The following is a 20,789-nucleotide window of genomic DNA, read 5'->3' as shown; positions in this document are numbered from 1 at the left end:
TTAAGAGACAGAATTTTGACCTCAAAATGAAGTAAAAAGCTTCAAAAGGATTTAAATCAATCTAATTTTTATAGTTTTTAAAATTTGATAATTTTGACTGGACTGTTGCTTTCGGAACGTCCCAAAACCCTAGAAATGGTTGTCCATATGTATCATTCTGACACTCGGAGACGGGATTTCGAGACAAAAAAGGTCTCGAAACTGCCCCAAAGGGTCTCGCCCCGACACGGGACCATTTCGCGAACAATGTTTGGATGGAATTTTACAATTTTGCCACATGGTTGCGTCTCAAATAGCTACGCAAGCAACATTTCTAGGGTTTTTGGCCATTTCAGGCACAACCATGTGGCCAAAATTGTGAAATTTCATTTGAGAACTGTCTGAAAGGATCCCACGTCATTGTAGGACCCTTTGAGACAATTTTGGGACCTTTTTTGTCGTAAAACCCCGTCTCTGAGTGTCAAAATGAGGCATATGGGCATTCATTTCAAGGTTTTAGGGATGTTTCGAACACAACGGTGTGGTCAAAATTGTTGAGTCCTACCATATGGCGAGCGAATATTTTCGAGCAAGGAAATAACCGAGCGAGCAATCTGAGAGAGAGAGAGAGAGAGAGAGAGAGAGAGAGAGAGAGAGAGAGAGAGAGAGAGAGAGAGAGAGAGAGAGAGAGAGAGAGAGAGAGAGAGAGAGAGAGAGTTGGCCCCTGACTCCCTAAAGAAAACATGTATAGTCAGAGCCAAACTAAGTATTTGGTGTCACATAAATGAATCAATTGGCCATACTTCCAGGAGCTAGAAAAGTTTCTTCCTCTCCTCAATTGGACTCGCACCTCTCTTATACCCCCCCCCCCCCCCCCCCCCCCCCACTCTCTGCCACCTCCCGCCCCTACGTGCCTGAAAATGAGTGGAGAGAGAGAGAGAGAGAGAGAGAGAGAGAGAGAGAGAGAGAGAGAGAGAGAGAGAGAGAGAGAGAGAGAGAGAGAGAGAGAGAGAGAGACTTTGTTTTGTCTTGCTTGGTTGAACTATAACTGAGAGTCAACAAAATAGAGAGAGCTCCTGGCAGTGAGCTGTGGATAGAGAGAGGTCCTGTGAGCTGAACTGCATGAGAGAAAGGTCTCAATTGCCCTCTGCTTTTTGTCTAGTGAGCAAGAGACACGTGCCTTGGGTCAAGGTTTACAAAATTCTTGTTCCTGCTATGTCTTCTTTGTCCAATTTCATCCCTTGCCTCGTCAGCTAGTGCCGCAGGAAGCCGCAAGAGAGAAGGAGGTCTCTCTCTCATATTGAGAGAGAGAGGCTCTGTCGAGCCTATTGTACCTTCTCTGCCTACCCGTGCTACTCCTCTGTAGGCTAGCGACGACACCTCACCATGCATTTGAGATAAGGAGAAGTGGCATGCATGTAGAGACACGTAGAAGGCGGCACACATAGAAGGTGTAGGGAAAGGACACTCAGTGTCCTTTCCTTGAAATCAGGGCAACCCCATGTGGCAACCGGCGGAGGCCGAGAGCCATGGGGGAGCGTTAATTTCAAGGAAAGGACACAGAGTGTCCTTTCACGGCCATCAAATGTCCAAGGAGAGGGGGGCCAGACAATGATAGCGTATGAAGTGAATCCCTGCAACGACAGTGACCCCAATGAATTCCATGCAGGGACAGCGACCCACTGGCAAATTCCAGCTTCTGATAGTGACGGTTGGGGTTCCATGTGCTGATGTGTCAATGCAGTACAGGCAGCCGTGCAGGCTTGCATTCCAGGTGCTGATTTGGTAAGCATCGAAGCATGCAGGTCTCATATTACAAAATTTAATTGCTACTAAATGGATGGCCCAGATTGGCGGCCCCCCTCCCCTGGACTTTGACGTCGGTGGAACTCACCAAAGAGCAGTCAATGAGGGAGAAAGAGAGACATCGCAGGCATGCTCGCCACCCATCAGACATAGTAACAGCGAAGCACTATTGTTATCACCCTCACCTTTCCCCTCCTCTCCAAGAATCCTCTCTGGATTCCCTCTATTGAGTTGTGCAGACATATATTACTACTGGCACAATATACTCCAGAGCAATATTATTACTCGCTAACCCGAAAAAAAAAAACACCTTTTCGGCAAGATATAACGGAACCTACCATCCCCTCACTCAGTGACCAACCGCACACCCCCTTCCCTATGCACCCCCTTTGCCTAGCCCTGCTCCATCTCCCCTACCCAGAAGGCTATGTGTATAGTGCATACAGAGCGTGGGGGAGGAGCATCCACCAGCTTCCCCTGGCCCCTCCTCTGCAGTGTGACACACGAGAGACAGACAGAGAGAGAGAGAGAGAGAGAGAGAGAGAGAGATCTGCACTCAAGCCGTGGCCAAGAAGCTATCCAGCGCTCACTAAGCCCCGCCCTCTTGTTCATGCTCAAGTGCTGCAACACAGAGACCAAAACAAGCCTAAAAAATACAAGACTCCCCGATCTCAAGCCTCACGTGCGTGTCAGAGAGACAAACCGGGAGCGCATGTGTGTCAGAGAGACAAACCGCTTATTTGTGAGCGTTGTGGAAGCATGCTACAAGTTTCGCGTAGCCTCTGGACGCGTGTGAGAGAAATAGGGATGACAAAGAGAGTTTCGCACCAACTGACAAAAAGGTATCGACCCTTTATTCCACTTATTGGAATAAAGCACCAGCTAGGGGGAAAATGAAACTGCCTCTAGCCATCCACGCCTGCGTGGATGGCTACAAGTAGGTTTCTTTTGTAAATTACATTCACAATATAAGTTCAACAAACAAATCTAATAACATATCGTTACAAATATTACAAACGCATCTTTGTGTATGAAGGCCATGTCGACCTCACAACACACAAATAGGATGAACCTATTGACTTTTAGAATCGCAAGCTAAGATCGGAGCCTTGCTTTGTGCCCATGCATGCCCACTGCACTCCTCGACATTTTGGCCTCTACTAATTGCAAGCAATGCATTAACCATGTCATCGGAAGCAATGTCTGGCTGATCTCTCTCTCTCTCTCTCTCTCTCTCTCTCTCTCTCTCTCTCTCTCTCTCTCTCTCTCTCTCTCTCTCTCTCTCTCTCTCTCTCTCTCTCTCTCTCTCTCTCTCTCTAAATTCTACAACAAGAGGTGAGGGTGAGGTAGCTCATAAGCATGAAAACTCGTAACTATACGGCTCTGGCATCATGAGCCAGCCAGAGCAAAGACACGCTGGTATGTGAAGAGATCTGAGGGTTGAAGCACTGAGAGTTAGCCTGAAGGGAGATTGTGAAGGGAGGCCTGAGAAGCCACCTGATTATAAAGAAACGGGAACTACATACATTTGCTGGAGGATAAGGGAGGTTTAAATGGTGCAAAGAGGAGAAAGCTCACCCAGCTAGCATGGGCATCCAATTACATGCAACTCGAGGACAGTTCGAGCTTGTAGGGGGCCTGATCAATTGAGGCACGCTGTGAAAGGGGTGCATGTGAGTAATTTGTGAGTGAGGAAGGTGGCTTTGCGAACAAGAATGATAGATGTGCCGTTAGGGGGAAGCTCATAAGAATGATAGCTGGTAAGTCTTGTAGAAGGAGTGATCTAAGCATGCAGGTATGTGTGTAATGGGAGGCGGCCAGGTGTGGATGGTGAGACGATGGAGTGGACGCAAGTTGTGAGGGTGTGGTGACCGCATCATTGTTATGGATAGATGTCATCTGTAACTGCCTACAAGCTTGCATGATGTGGTGATCTTGTGGCTCTCAAAGACACTCCTCCCCTTCAACATGGAAGCATGCAGTGGTATACATGTTAATTGAGCATGCAGTTATCCATGTAATATTGGGATCATCGGAGGAGGGGCAACTTGAGTAGATGGTGAGATGGCACAAGTAGGAGCGTGGTGAGTCGAACTGGTGATCGCATCGCTGGATCTGGTTGGATGTCATTTGTGAGTGCCTACAAGCTTGCATTTGGTGACGTTGTGGCCCTCACCCTCCTCGTCTCATCCCTACTGCCATTAATATCTCTCCTCCAGCGTGTTGCCGTCCCAACCAAGATGAAGGTCACTGTCGGTGCTAAGGCCGCTGTCAAGGAGGCTACCACTCACGTGGCCTCATCATCATCATTGCCGCTTTTGCAATAGACGGTAGGACTTCTAGGCGCTGGGCAAGGGAGTATAAGATAAACATCTGGGCAAGGGAGTGTAGGCATATCACTATCCTTGGTCCTCTGATGTTGGAATGTAGAATGTTTGAGATCAAGTTTGCTTTTTGAAAGAACATTTTATGGCCCTTGCAGACCATACATCTTTGCATCCATTGACGTTTTGGAAGCACACGTGAAGTTTGGATGCTATAAAAATAGATGATGGAGAAGATGCATAGATGAAGTTGGAGGCGTAGAAATAGATGATGGAGATGATGCTTTCTTAATTAATCCTAAATTGCATCAATTACACAACGTGGTTATATTCAAGGTGCTTTGCCAAAAATTGCTCGGGTTTGTGTTAGCTCAGAGTGGTTCGCTCGGAGTTTGGAATTCCTCAAAATTGTCAAATTCTAACAACTATAAAAAATTTAGATTAGCTCAAAGCTTTTTTGAAGCTTTTTGCTTTATAATAAAATATATGAATTTTTACTTTCAAGGTTTGCGGGACATCTAATGCCATGGTCTTTTCTAGGATCTATGGGCATATCGAACACAGTGCTAGATCAAAATTATCTCACATAATATTGTAATAATAAAAACTCTATGATTTGAGAGTATGATTTGACACATCACGTCCACGTTTCTTTCGTTAAGTGTTAGAACAAAGTGTATCCACAGAATATAAAAGTGAGATCAAAGTTGCAATTTACTATTGTTAGTTTATATTTCACTAAAAATTGAAGTAAAATATTTTTAAATATACTTTATTACAAATTGGATTCTATATTGCAATCTTTACTATCTCTAGGGAGAGAAGAGCAGACAGAAGTGTTGGTGAAGCTCTTGGTGAGGATTAGAATTGTCTCACTATTTTTTATTGTTCTATTTGATCAAAGGAATAGATAAGGTTAGTACGATGAGTGTCGTGGGTGTCCGGCCAGCAGGCTTAAAACCTAACAACAAGATGTTGTATTTGTGGAGGATTTCATTTAGCCCTTGTAATGTATAAGATCATAAGCTCACGGGACATTTATGACACTTTGTTGCCTCTTTTCAATGGTGGAAAGTTGAATGTAAGGTCCAGCGAGGCAAATGTACAACCTATGGTGGTTTCAAAAAATATCATTGATTGACCTATTACCGATGCAGATGTACTTGATGTGGAAAGGGCAGAGAATGAAGAGGCTAGGGGTATGCCTAAATGGATGGTGCATACTTTGTGTGACAGTAAATTGGATGCACCTATTTCTAAACGTACCTATTCAAGTTCTCACCACACATCATATGCATCGGATTGTTATGCTTTAATTGTTTCCAGTTTATGTGATGAAGAGGAATCTCTTTCTTTTGATGAAACATATAATTCAAAAAACGGATGGTTGCAATGTAACAGAATATGATACACTTATAGAAAATGAAATATGGAGTTTTTGTGATTTGCCTCCTCATAAAAATCCCATTGGTACAAAGTCGGTTTACAAGATAAAACGTAAGCCAAATGGTGAGATTGATCGCTACAAGGCGAGTCTTGTTGCAAAAGGTTATGCATAACAAAAATACATTGACTATGAGGACACTTTTTCTCCCACTTGTCGTGTGGATACTGTTTTTTTTTTCTATGTGCATTGGCAGCCTATTTTGGATGGAATGTATATCAATCAAACATTGTTACTGCTTCTTTGAATGGTGATATATTTGAGGAATTATATGTGACGAAGCCTCACAGTTTTGTCAAGAAAGGATAAGAAAATATGTGAAAATGCAATAAGATTTATATGGGCTAAAGCACTCTCCTCGTGCTTGGTATAAGAAAATTGACACTCTATCGTTAAATAAGCCTTTTGTAACAATCCTCCTGAAAGCACTTTGTATGTCAAACATGAGGGTGATGAATATCTCAGCGTCGATTTGTATGTAGATGATTTGCTCATTATTTGTCCGAATTCAAGGCTGAATTGAATGTTACTTTCAAGATGAAAGTCTTGGGGAGTTTGCATCATTACCTAGGCATATAATTTAAGCAGTCTGATGGAGGTAATGCTTTGTGTCAAGCAAGACATATAGAGACATTACTATGTAAATTTGGACTTGAGGACTAAAAACCTATTGCTACTCCAAAGTGGTTTGAAATCAAGTCTTCATAATGTTGAAGATCTTGCAGATGTCACTCTTTATCTGTGTTGGATATCTTATTTATGTATGCAATACTAGGCCGGATTTTTAGTTTGCAGTTTCACAGGTAAGATATCAAAAGTATATTTAGCTACTTGAGTAACACTTTCCGTCTTGGGTGGTTTTATCCCAACAGGGGATAATTTCTACCAGATTTGCATACTTTTTCATACTCATATTAGAATGGTTGTTATGACACACGAGTGTCCACAAGTGGTTTTTGATTCATGCTTGACAATTCATGTATACCATGATTGAGCAAGAAGAAACCTATTGTGGCCACTTTCAATTATGAGGCTGAGTACAAGGCAGTCTTCACAGTTACGATTGAGTGTGTTTGGTGCAGAGGCCTTATGGTTGATTTGGATGTTGGGCAAGACATTGCCAACATCATCTACATTGATAGTAAGAGCGCATTGATAGTTGCAAGGAACCCATTTTTTCATGCTCACACAAAGCACAATGAGGTGCATTATCACTTTATTAGGAAAAGGCTCTCAATAGGAGAGATCAGCTTGGCTTATGTGCTGACACACGACAACTTTGCACATCTATTCACAAAGGCATTTCCTCGTGAGAAGTTTGAAGCTTTGCATAAAGCTTTGGGCTTGCTTCCCTTTGTGGATTGCCATGTCCTTAGGCATGGCACTTTCCTATATACTATGTGTCAACTCTCATTCACCGCATCACTCCTAGGGAGAATTGTTACCATATATGTTGTACTGATGTGTGTGAACACACTTAGGACTTTCACAACACTTTTTCCCTCACTAGGAGGTTTCTCCCCCGTGCATTGTCATATACGCCCGTCAGTCTAGGGCTATCTTATCTTTCTATTTGCACACTAGGCAATATACTCTTTGTTGTGTGCCTTGAGCTTTTTTATCTTTCCAAGCTGTGTGTGAGTCCAAGCAATCCTAATTTCAACAATTCATTTTGCAGCATCCCATTGGTCATGATTTCTTGTCCGCTCTTCATAAAATGATCAAGCATAGTAAGTATTATCCGTCCTCGTCATTGATAAAATCATCTCAAGGACGAGGAATGCCAACCAATAAATGTAGTGAGTTAGTTGTTGAGGCAAAGAGAAAACAAGCAATTGTTCGAGCAATTGTTATTGATATTTTTTTGAAAAGATAACACAACAATTTTTAAAAAAATGAAGTACATAAACTCTAAGTAATAAAGACACTACGATAATGTAATTGTGATATCAAAAAAGTGATAGTGACGAAACACCACATATTGGAGATGATTACAATTTAATACTTCCTTGAAAAAACATACATTGTTGCATTGTTGCATTGTAAATTATCATTATTTCAGGAAATCATGGGATTCTAAACTTTGTCTTATAACTCATTGAATTGTTTGTGTTCAAAAATCAAGAGAACTTTGAATCTCAAGTGTCATTAGTTCAATTATTGGATGATACAATAGTAGCGAAGCTTTATGAATGTTTGGTGGAATTTGGAAACAGCTTCGTGGATTGATGCAACATCATTGAGAAAGTTTCTCACTAAATATTTTGAATCATTGAAGTCAATTGATAATTTTCACATAGATACATCAAATGTCCACACTTGTGGACTAGAAGAACATGTAAATAATTTATCTTTTAAATTTTTATTATTAAAAATGCAACCAAATAGGTCAAATGCTGTATTGATTAGAATCAACAATGTAATAAATAGATTAAAAACATCCAAAATTAATTTCTTCACAAGCTATATTGATTGTAGCCAACTTTGAAAGCTCTCTCTCTCTCTCTCTCTCTCTCTCTCTCTCTCAATAGTCAATTGTGCTAATAGTTGGATTCTACTTAATGTGTTTTAAAATGAGATGTCATGCTTTAGTAGAATAGACTTGTTATGTACACCAAGGACTTTTAAGGTATCTTTGAGTTTTTTGAAGCTCTAGTACGATGTGTATAGTAAGATGTAATATAAAACGATCATCAGTCAACATTTTCTACATATTATAGCTAAAACTTATTTTGAATTCTAATTAGTGTAAAAATATTTCAATGTTTGTGCAATTGTTCCCATTGTTTTTCACCGCCAACTGAATGTTACAAAGAATGTAAGTGGTCCTAGTGGTGGTCAAATCATTTTAAAGAGGTCTCTATTAAATAAAAGTCTATTTGTGTGCGAAAAACATGAGTACATTCTATTAGCCGTTGCATGTGTGGTGAGAAATTTAAAGATATTTGTGAAGCTTGCAAATCATGGTGTTCTATATTCGATTATATTATGTGATCTAAGTTTAGTGTTAATTTTATGTCATGTGCATATAGTTGCTTGTTTTGGAGAGCTTCTTTCTTATTACAAATTTACTTATTTATTTTGAATATCTAGCTATCTTTTGGTGGGAGATATCATTGTAGATAATCCAAAAACTATTGTGGAAAAGTCAACTTTGGAGAAACCTTAACGATTGTTTTCCTTCAAAAGGTCCAAAAGCGATTTATTTTTTATCACATCATTGATCTTTATTAAAGTATGGAGGATGGTGTCAACAATATTACCATGATCATAAGTTTGTATAAGCCAACTGGATTGTCATAAGGTTTTTCAATTTCTTCACGCTTTAAATATTCAATACTTTTATCTTATAGTTCTTATAGATTGGTTTTTCTGAAAGAATCAAGAGTGCTTTTATGACTTCACATTGGTTCATTTCACCACTTATATAAAATGCTTATACTTTTATTTATCTCTTATTGCAATCCCTATTGTTAATTAATTGTCAAGCAGTCATGGTAATGCTCTTTACATTATATATGTATCTCATGGTATGTTAATGCTACCTTCCATGAAATATTTTCCATAGTACACAGTGAGACTAATCATTCGTGTTTTCATTCTAATTTTATTCTTTCAAATAATTATTCATTCATGAGATCTTTTAGCTGCTAGCAAAGAAGGTTCTTTCTCCTTTTCACGTTAAGGAATTGTTGAATCATGTGACTTTGATGGATTGAATCTTTTATCAACATTGAAATTTTCAATTTTTTCTTCCCCTTTTTAATGTTTGTCAAGAGAAAATTTGTGCACAAGAATAACAAGCATGAAGAAATGTGTTCATAATATGCTTTTATAATTATATTATCGTTCCTTGTGTCGTTATTTTGACTGAGTTACTTTTTGCAAACTAACTTCCATATGACGAAAGGTCTTATATCTCTTTAATGCGTTGGTTGGTACAAGATGAGTGGGTAGCCATTCCCTTTTGAAGATATTACTCAAAAAATAAGAGCCTTTACCCATGCATTATCTCCTATTTACTTAAAATCTTCTTGACTTTTAACTCTTATGCTTTTGAAAAAATTATCTCCTTGCTTGTGGGAAATGTGTCATATTTTTGCAAATTTTGAATCTCTTCTTAGAAGAATCATCATTACAACCACCTTTTCCACCCGTATGCTAGAAAGCCACCATTGAGAGAGTCAATGGTGGCAAGAAGGTTCCACCTATCTTGTGCACCAAGGGCAAGATCTTTCAAGCAAGTCACTTAGCGACTTCTTTTGCCATGTCTCAAGAAAAGCATAAAAGAGTAGACCGAGCATCAGCATGACTTGCTTTTGAATTGAAGGAAGGAGACTCAAGTTTGAGAAGACCATGGACCTTTTCAGATCTCAGAGAAGATCAATGATGTATCCTTCAAACTGAAGTTGCCAGATCATTGGAGAATTCACAATGCCTTTTACGTAGTTCTTCTTCGACATTTCAAGGGGTAGGTGACAGAGGTAAAAGAGCTAGAGGAAATCCTTCAGCCGGAGTAAATCCTAGTGCACAAGGAAAGGAAAGTTAACAGAAAGCTAAATACTTGGTTAAGTTCAGGAGTTACCCTACTCTTAATGCCAAGTGGATGGAGGAGGACGACATGGTAACTACTCCTCAGTTGTTAGAGCTTTACCTTTACAATGGTCATGACCTCTCCAAAAGTGTAGGTAGATTAGGCCATTGAGTCTTGTGCAGTGCCCCCAGCACAAGAGGGGAGCCACTCCACTCCCTTGTCACAGCTTAACACAGATTGAGAATACAGTCGACCAAATCTGTCTGTGACATTTTGGCGATACTAAGCTTACGGTACTCTGTCTAGTGTCTGCTATACATGTACATATGTTACAGTTTATTCGAACAAAGATGCTCCTTCAAATTTCTATATTTGAGTAAGTGAGGTGGAATGTCTGCAGCATTTTAACCCTGTTCACTGGTGACCTGATGATGATGAATCACCAATATCAAGACATCTGTTACAGTCAGCAAGGCCTGGATGTGATGGCTAGAAGATTCAGTATGGCTCTCCACCCGAAACACTTCCACACTCTCTTTAGGTGAGGGTTTGACTTGGCCTAATTTGCCTAATTTCAGTTAATGTCATGTGACTCCAATGTAAGAGTTTTAAAGTTTTTCAGTTTGTGGCCTACGGGCATGCTCATGGTGTACGTTTGTACCGACCTTGCTTGGGACACCCTCATTTTGAGCATCTCCAAAAAAATTCCAGTAATAGAACTCAACACTGCTCTCATTATGGGGGGAGAGAGAGAGAGAGAGAGAGAGAGAGAGAGAGAGAGAGAGAGCTTCTAGGCTCCTAATTTCAAGAACAATATTGATCTATAGAAGAGGATCAATTCTATCTCCCTTTCCAGCAGCTGTATTCAAGTTAATTACACAAAAGTCTGGGCAGACTTCTCATCTAATTGCACTGCATTCTCAAAGACAAACTTTCCAATATGTACGTTCCCCCACCTTCTACAAGCAGCCAACAAAGAGTACCATGCCGGAATGTTATCAGAAGATGGCAACTCTGTCAGTAAAGTGATCGCCTTATCAAGATATCCCCAACGACTGAAAAGGTCAACCATGCATGTGTGATGCTCTGGAGTAGGCAAAATGCCATAGCAGGCCATTGCCTCGAAATACCTCTCACCTCTCTTAGCTGCTGCAAGCCTGCAGCAAGTTTTTAAGACGCATGTGAAGGTGACTGCATCAGGAGAATGGCCCTCATGCATCATAAGTTCAAAGCTATTGAGCGCTTCCTCACCATACCCATGTTGGCAATAACCTGCAATCAAGGCAGTCCAAGAGAAAACGTCTTGGACCGGAAGTTTGTCAAACACTTCTTGAGCCCTTCCAAGAGCCCCACATTTTGCATACATATCCACCAGTGCACTCCCCATTGTACTCAATTTCTCCAGCCACCCTTCTCTTACAATCTCACTGTGGATCTCTTTGCCCTTCTCAACTGCCCCTAGGCTTCCACACGCTTTCAAGATGGAAACAAAGGTCACTGCATCAGGGAGGGTGGGCCCATGTCTCATAATCTCAAAACAATTTAGTGCTTCCTCATTAAGCCCATGTTGACAATACCCTGTGACTAGGGCATTCCAAAGGGCAGTATCTCGCTGTGCAAGATTGTCAAACACTTGTTTAGCCTCAGGAAATGCACCGCATTTTGCATACATGTCCACCAACGCCACCCAAAGAGCACCATCGTTCTCCATCAGGCCTCTTCTGACAATATCAGCATGTACCACTCTGCCGCTATCAATGGCCCCTATGCTGCCACAGGCTTTAAGGATACAGGCAAAGGTCATTGCATTGGGCAAAAGACCCGAGTGCATCATTTTTTCGAAGTAGATGAGCGCTTCCTCACCAAGCCCATGTTGGCAATACCCCAAGATGAGTGCAGTCCATGACACCACATCTTGGATTAAGAGCTCATCAAACACAAGCTGTGCCTTTTGAAGTGCCCCGCATTTTGCATACATATCTAATATTGCAGTGCACAAAATTGTATTATTTTCATGCAATCCCCTTCTTATGATCTGTGCATGTAGTTCTCTGCCTCTTTCAGCTTCCCCAATGCTGCCGCATACCTTCAGGATGCAAGCAAAGGTCCACGCATCAGGGGAAAGACCATCACGTTGCATGTGTTCAAAGCATTTGATTGCTTCTTCACTGTTCCCATTTAGTGCATACCCAGTGATGAGCGCAGTCCAAGAGACAACGTCCCAGGTGGGTAGCTCATCAAATATTTCTTGGGCCTTGACAAGTGCACCACACCTGGCATACATGGAAACTAAGGCACTACCAATGAAGATGTTCTTCTTATGTAACTCTCTTTCAGAGATCCGGGCATGTAATGTGCTACCTTTACAGAGATCCTTCTGCTTAGCGCAAGCAGTGAGGAGTGCCACAAGAGCGACATCGTTTTGCACATCGCTCTGGTTGTTGTTGCTAACTGCATATTTTCCCGAATTCTCTTTCTCCCCTGTCTGCTGCGATCCATGATCAGCATTCTTCAACCTAGTGGATTCCTGCAGAGGGAAGACACACCCGTGTAGGAGGAGGAGGGACTGAAGCTCAGCTTTTGCGACCCTCTCTTGAGCAAAAACTAGATTTGCACCCGCCATGATTCGTTCTGCAGTGCGGGAGAGGCTGCATGCTGGAATATGGAGGCAGCTGGGTAGCGCGGAAGCGAGCAATGTGAAGGATCTCTGAGGTAATCTTTCCAAAAGAGAAACCTGATCGTGGAACAGGCGCTTCCTCGCCTACCTGCTGCCATGAAGTCTGCTTTCAGCATCGTCTTCAGCCTTGTTAAATTAGAGTACTTTCACTTGGAAGGAGTTCATGTGTAGAAGTGGACCTAGAGGAAGAAGGTGAAAGTCAGGAGTAGGGACAACATGTAAACTGAAGCGACATTGTTAAAAATCGAGATATGGATGAGGTGACAGTGAGCAATAGTAAGAGTAGGAGAAGGTGCAAGATTTAGTTCCATATGAATGAATTAATCCAGATTCACCAATACAAGATTTAGCTTCATATGAATTTGGTGAATTAATCCAAATTCACCGATACATTTCTGAAGATAGAAAGTAGGAGGAAGAAATCTATAATCATGCGCTTTAATTTTACTATGCTAGTCTTGGTTAAGAGGTGTGATGTAGAGGGAGAAGGTGAGAGTGAGTAGAAAGAAGATTTAGTTTCATATGAATGAACTAATCCATATTGACCAATATATTTTTGAAAATAGAAAGCAGGAGGGAGAGATCTGCAGTTGGTACTATCATAGAGAAAGTGAGAAGGAAACAATACCATGCAACTTAATTAAAAGAACTTGAATCTAATAATACAAGAACTGATATTGGGATGGAAATGAATGAGATAATCTTGAAAATAGACAGCTTAATCGAAGTATACAAAGCATGGAAATAGTGAGATAAATATTATGTTGTTGGGTTGAAGATGAGTGGGCGTTATAATGGAGTAATTTATCTTTATAGTCTCAAACAACCCAAATTGGTTTGTGATTTGTACGAACATCATACAATGGTGTTTTATAAAGCAAATGGCTAGTGGCATTTTTTGGTATACCATGCATTTTGAAATATACTCTATATGTTTACTTTTCATGGTAGACCAACAGAAATACATTTCTACTCCTCGAAGAGTAGATTATGGAATCCCTCTTTGCCCCGCATAAGGAGAAGCATGGGATTCATACATGACTTTCTTTTTGTATTGGTGAGTAACACATAGCCTATTGCCGTTTGGAAGATAACCATCCTTCAAGGTGAATGGTTCTTTTTTTCTTCCCTAATGCAAGGCTGTAACTACCTACTTAAAGTCTCAGTTAGTAGCATACTCATCTATCATAAAAGATAGATCATTGTGAGTTGTTATAGACACCACATTTACCCTTGGCCGTTGGGAACGTGCATCGACCACTTGATTGTGCTTGCCAACAATGTGAGCAATATGAAATTTAAATTGCAAAAGAAAATTTACCTACCTCATTTTTTGTCGGAAAGGTTGGTTTGCGTCATGAAGTTCTTGAGGCTTTGTGAGCCATTTGTAGGATGAATGGATCCCCCAAGAGATAGTGCTTTCATGTGTCAAGGGCATGTAGAGCAGATAAAAGCTCTTTTTCATATATGCCCAAGACCCGTTCATCGGCATTGAGCCTTCGGCTCTCATATGCTATGGCATGCCCTTCTTAAAGCAAGACTGCTCCAAGGCAATCACCACAAGCATCATATTGGACCTCAAATGGCTTTGAGAGATCCGAAATCATGAGGGCTAGTTGAGAGGTAAGCTTCTCTTTGAGCTTGTCAAAAGCATTCTTCTCCTTAGAAGTCCATGAATACTTAGCCTTCTTATTTGTTAAGTCATGTAATGGTCCTGCTATTTGAGAAAATTTTGCCATGAAGCGACTATAGTATGCACACATACCAATAAAGCTTCTTAGTTCATGTAGATTCCTTGGATTAGGCCATGCTTTTATTACTTGCAATTTTGATGGATCCATACGGATACCATCTTGAGAGATAATGTGACCTGAATATTGAATCTCTTGTAGAAAAAAAATCACTTTTCTTTTGATTAATGAAAAGCTTATTCTCTCTCACTTGACTTGAAAGATTACTTGGAGGTGTCACTTATACTCCTCAAGAGAATTTGAGTGGCCAAGATTTTTGTCCATCGTGAGCATTCAGCGGCTAGAGCATTTGTCAGGCCAAAACTTGTAACTTATCAAATAGATCTTCTACCCGTGGCATGGAAAATCTTTTTTTTTTAATAGTGATCCTATTTAGTGCTCTATAGTCACACACATGTGATATGTGCCATCTTTCTTTTGCACTAAAAGTACTGGTGAATAGAATGGAAAGGAGCTAGGCCTCACCATCCCTTTTTCCAACAATTCATGCACTTGCCTCATGATCTCCTCTTGTTGAGCTTGTGACACTCAATAAGGAGGTTTATTAGGCAGTGAGCTTCCTAGTAAAATCTCTATTGCATGGTCATCATCCCCTCGTTTTGGAGGTAGCTCACTAGGGATGTCATCAATGAAAACATCTTGGAATCCATTTAGGAAATTAGACAACTCTAATTCCTCTTGATTCCTTATATTGCTACTTGTAAAAATGTTAGAATCATTTACAAATTCTCTAACAAAAATAATGTATACAAAAATAGAGCTTTTTGTTGACTTATCAAAAGCAAGCGTATTTACCAGGGATATGGTGTTCCCCAAATCATTAGCATCTATGTACATGCTCTTTTCCCTGTAGGTGAAATAGATTCTCCTTTCGGGGAACTTTATGTTGGCAGCCATGTGGTTGAACCATGGTGCCCCTAGGATAACATCCTCATGTTGGAGAGGAGAGATTAAAAAAATCTTCTTTGTCGACGTAGCTTTGAACATGAAGCCTCAACTTCCCATCAAAAGAGTAACGGAGGCTTGTTGTCCCTTAAAAGCTACCTCAGTAGTTACAGTATCTCCCATCCAAAAAGCTTGAATTCCCAACTTGGTGGCCAACTCCGTTGATATGAAGTTGTGAGTAGAGCCAAGGTCAAACAAGATGAAGGCATCATGTTCCCTTACCTTTCCCCAAGCATAGGAGAGTGATGAGCCTTTGCAATTAGTATCCTCTTTTGGAGCTTCAACCATGGAAGCTCTTGAAGTGTCATTGTGTACATTTCTTTTGGGGCAAGAACGATAGCCATGTCCTTGCTCCCCAACTTAAAGCATTTATGGTCTTTATGAAAGGCCCTAATTCTTCGGGGGAGAGCTTATTTTTACCTTTGTAAGCTCCTTTCTTCTTGGCCTTGTTGTTGTTGGTGTTGGTGTTGCCTTGGGAAGAGTTTTGATCATTGTTCTTCCCTTTAGCTTCATTTTGATCCTTGTTTTCCATGGGCTTGAAATTTCTTTTCACCCCTTGTTGGAAATTGATCCTTGAAGCAGCCATAGTGTGGTGGATGGCTTCGGTGATAGTGCTAGGCCATTGTGAGTTGACATACACAGCCATTTCATCAGGTAATCCCGCACAAAATTGTTACTTCTGTTTGGCAAATTCTATCCTTTGAAAGACTGTAGCTTTGAGATGTAAATCCCAAAACTTGTCTACATATTTGTGGATAGACTTGTTGAAGAGCAGCTTCTTCAAGCTCTACCTTTCGATAAGCACTTTGTCCTTTGCATCGCTTGTAAGGAATTGCTTCATGATGGAAACTTGTAGAGTTTTCCATGTCTTTGGGGCTTCACCATTGCCACGAAGGCTAACCCACCATTGACGAGCAAATTTTTGAAAGTGAATAGCTACATGGTGTAGCTTGGAGGACTCCGTGAAGCCCTCGTCTCCAAAGGCCGCATAAAATTGTTGGATGAAGACCGATACTTTGTCTGTGGCACCAAAGGTGCCATCATAGGTGAGAAAAGAGATACTTTTTCCTCCCTCTTTGAACTTCTTGAGCTTTTGTGATCTTTGTCATGCAGGGTACAATTTGCGATGTCATCCCCTCTTGTATTCTCTAGGAGAATAGCCATAGCTTTCGTCGGAAGAGGAGGAAGGTGAAGAAGAAGGAGAAGAGGGTGACCTCTTCCTTGCCTTTTTCTTCCTTTGTTTCCTCCCTTCCCTTTTGGAGTGACGAGGAGAAGGACTATGGGTTGACCGTTTCCTCTTGGGAGGAGGTGGCGATAGTCTAGACCACCGTCTTCATGGAGCCACATCTTTAGAGGAACTTAGGGATTCACTTCTTTCTCGTTCTTTGGATTTTTCCTCTCTTATGGAGGAGAGATTCTTCTTTTGGGAGTCTCATCAAGAGGCCTCCTAAAGTCTCTCTCCTCTTGGAGAGGAAAGAAAATCCCATAAGCATGAATGTGTTGAGTAACTTTGTCTTGCAAAGCAGAGTTGCCCATAGCTTGATACAACCTAGTGACAAAATAATTGATAAACATGGGGGCATCATCATTAGCACCTTCATGTGCAAAATCAAAGTTGTCAATGTTCATTCTACTCCCTTGCTTATTGTCAGCCACGCTAATTATATTTATGTGTTTACTTAGTGTATCCTTCTGCAATTCAAAACCTTAGTTGCTACTCCTCTTAGCCTTTGAAAATAAGCACTTAAGTATCTACACCCACGACTCAAATTGGTTAATTATAGAGAGTAGTGGGGTGGGTCTAACATAGCAGAATTGTTGAGGGATAGCTCCTTTCGGACTTCTTATGGCTCAATAATGGTAAAGCCGTAGGCAAGTCTAAAAAGACCCCATTATTAAGACTAAAGCTCCCGAGCTGTGCACCATATCCCACATAGTGGGCTCAACAAATCCAATAATAGATTCCAATCCCACTTACCCTAATATAATTAACAATATCAACCATTAATAGGCTACTTAAGGACCTCTTTTCTTAAGCAAGAAAAGAGAAACCAAATGCTCTGATACCAATGTAATGGAAATGGCCTATGAATTTTGAGAATAGCGGAATTAAGAGAATTAGAGTGAGCATTTTTGTGAGGTTACTTTGAGAACATAGAGAGTGAACTTAATTGATTGTAGAAACATAAACATAGTACTTAATTAACTTGGCATGAACAATACTTTTGCAAGAGAGAGAGTATTAGAGAACATGACAATAGTTGAGGACCGGATTTACTTGGATCCGGCCGTCCCCCCTCCAAAAGGCGTTTGTATTATAGATTCTCCCATCAAGAGAGACTTGGTACAATATAATCTTTGTGTTCCTTGTGAACTTGGTGATGCTATGAAGATAGAAAGCTTCATGCATCACTAGCTTAACGTAAACTTTGCAAAAAGCATTAACTATCCCAAGCCTCAGTCCCAAGGCCTCAAATACCTTCGAAGGTGGAGAGAGCTAGCGGGGAAGGAGGGTACGGAAGAGGAAGAAGAATCATTCATAGAAGAAAGAAATAGTTTCTCACTTATTATCACTCTTCTTGCTTAGAATAGCATAATAGCATAGTAATGACGTTGAAGAAAATGGCAAGCTTAAGCATTGAAGCATGGCTCTTGGTTGGATTTGCATCCCATATCCAAGAGTGTTGGTGTAGGCTCTCCACTTCTCAACAAGCTTGGAGAAGGAGATCGAGCTCTTGCACTTTGCACTACACACAATGAGAGTGTGTGTGTGTGTGTGTGTGTGTGAGTGTGTGTGTGTGTGTGTGTGTGTGTGTGTGTGTGTGTGTGTGTGTGTGTGTGTGTGTGTGTGTGTGTGTGTGTGTGTGTGTGTGTGTGAGAGAGAGAGAGAGAGAGAGAGTATACCCCCCTCTCATGCTTGGTCCACAACTCTCTCTCTCTCTCTCTCTCTCTCTCTCTCTCTCTCTCTCTCTCTCTCTCTCTCTCCTTCTAGAGGATATGAGACTCTTCATCCATGGTGTTATCTTGGGGTTTGCTTTCACCCTTTGCAATCATTTACTACAAAAAAATATCTCACCTATTTGGAATATATCTTGCTCTATTCCAACCACAACATTTGTGGATTAGGAGGGAAAGGCCTCTCCCTCTCTCTCTCTCTCTCTCATTCACTCTACATCCTGCTATAGTCTATTCAGACTTTCTATCCTGAATTATCATATTGTTTCTCGCAGGTTGCTTTCAACCTTGATAAAATATCTCTTTCTCTCTCTCTTGCTCTTTCTCCCTCTCTCTGTATCTGGTTATCCCTCTAGAAATAATCGAACTCTGTAGCTAGTATTGCCATAGTGTATCACTTGGATATACTTTGACCCTTGGCAATCATGGAGTTGCTTGGTTTTCCAACTATACATAATACATTGTGCTCTCCTTGGGGATAGAAATTGTTATCTATTGGTTACCCCATTAAATGGGTCTTATGCATGAACTACCTCTTAATTAAAATGACCTTGTAATAGATTTTTTTCATTATGGGTTTTTTTATTTAACCTTTGATAGTGGATCTGGTCGACGTGTATACTTGATTTCCTTGACGATCTGAATGTGGGTGAGTTTATTGTCATTCTCTCCCATTTCTGACGCGCTCTATTTGGGGAGGATGGTAGCCTAGATGCCACGTGATGCTTGAGGAAGTCGGTGGCAAGTTAAAGCCTCTCTACCGCCGCATGATCTTCTCCCAAATATAGGTCCACTGAGCTGACCCAAAGCGGTTGCGTAGCCCTATAAGGTGAGCCACGGGCTCACTTAGTTTTCATTCTGCAAGAAAGTGCGTGTGTGTGTCCTCTCATTGTGTGAAAGGGTTATTCACCGGTGAAGTAATGTGGCAAGGTGATAGCTTATGTTATAGGGTTGAGCTTGATGCATTGGTATGAGGTCAAGGACTCCCTCTTGCATTTCATTTACTTCACCCATATGAGTCTCATATGCATATGAGACTCATATTAACCACTTTGAAAAGAAAGTTGTTCTTACAAAATTATCCATACAGTTTGGGTTGGATAACCATAAATCAACACATACATTTATGGCCATCAAATAAATGGAATTAACTCACCAAACAAAACCACAAATCATATATGAACGTCACATCAAACCCATGATTCCATATGGTACCCCTCTTTGGTAGCATCCCTATACATATAAGTAATCTTGTACCAAAACCGATCAATAACTCATGCTCATGAAAGAGAAAACATTGTAAACAATGTGGTTGATTTTTTATTTGAAGAGTTTGGCCTGATTCATAACAGTTTGGGAGGTATGGTTAAAACAGTGTCCTATTGCCTACATGACATGAAAGCAAAGCGTGCTTTTTATGTATCGTCATGATCATAAACACATTGTGTGTACATATTGGTGGGCTAAATATGATGAGACAAGCATGAATCAACATCATACACTTTTGATAAGCCATACATGCCTATGTACACGGATAAATATCAATCAAGAGCGTAGTTTCTCTACACATAATAAAAATGGAGTAGAGAGAGAAAGAGATGATAGCTATGGAGATTAGAGATTCTTCGATGATCAAACTACCAGGAAGCTAATGTAGAGCGTGTTCACGATGGAAAGAGAAGGGAATATAATTGAGAGACTAGAGGGAGATGGTTCTTCTTCTTATTCCCGTGAATGAAAGAGAGCTTGTTATGGAGATGGTGATGGAGAGCTTGTACAACCTCCATATAATACATACATAGAGTTTCATTGAGTTTCTATGTATCCATCATCAGCTGAATATGAGCTCTACTGCTCTTTATATACAAACTCTATAGGCTGGATTAGCTCCCAAGCAAAAATAGCGTTCCCAATTTTTGACTAAAAGCTCTGCTAAAATAATGAAAAGGCTCCTCTCTTTGGTAAAAACAAGGTTCTTCTTTTAGAGATCAACTCTCCCCCCATCATTCAATTTTTCTAGTGTAACTCTCTCAATAAAAATAGGATCTTGGCAACTAATGTGACTGTAAGTAAACGAAACCAATTCATGATGACCCAACGTAATCACAACACTTTCTACCATCCGACGTATTTGTGGTACCACCTTTCATAAAAATAATTCCTGTAAAAGCCCGTTTTTTACTCTAATCACCCATGATAAGTCTATTCTACACATAAATGAAGATAAAAAATAATAGTTCTAGGGTTAGGCGATATTAAAAAGCACGTTTATGTGTTTGTTAAACAATTATCCAAAAAAATCCATAGTGGAAGAGGTACACCCCCCAAACTTTGAAACCTAAAGAGTTTATTTGGCCAAAATTCTCTTGTTTCT

At 40.6% G+C, this 20,789-nt stretch overlaps 1 protein-coding gene across 1 annotated transcript; it reads right to left on the bottom strand.

Moving 5' to 3' along the window:
- Positions 1-9,945: 9,945 nt before the first annotated feature.
- LOC147459500 (pentatricopeptide repeat-containing protein At2g03380, mitochondrial-like) lies at positions 9,946-12,938 on the bottom strand. The gene has a single exon (XM_086510757.1). It carries the CDS (start codon positions 12,708-12,710, stop codon positions 10,962-10,964), a length of 1,749 nt encoding a protein of 582 aa, XP_086366883.1. The 5' UTR covers positions 12,711-12,938; the 3' UTR covers positions 9,946-10,961.
- Between the last annotated feature and the right edge of the window lie 7,851 nt (positions 12,939-20,789).

The sequence above is a fragment of the Adiantum capillus-veneris genome, chromosome 4 (assembly GCF_014529385.1).
Source record: "Adiantum capillus-veneris isolate H3 chromosome 4, ASM1452938v2, whole genome shotgun sequence".
NCBI classification, from domain to species: Eukaryota; Viridiplantae; Streptophyta; class Polypodiopsida; order Polypodiales; family Pteridaceae; genus Adiantum; species Adiantum capillus-veneris.
The sequence above is the reverse complement of the archived record's forward strand: the minus strand, read 5'-3'. Positions and strand labels throughout refer to the sequence as shown.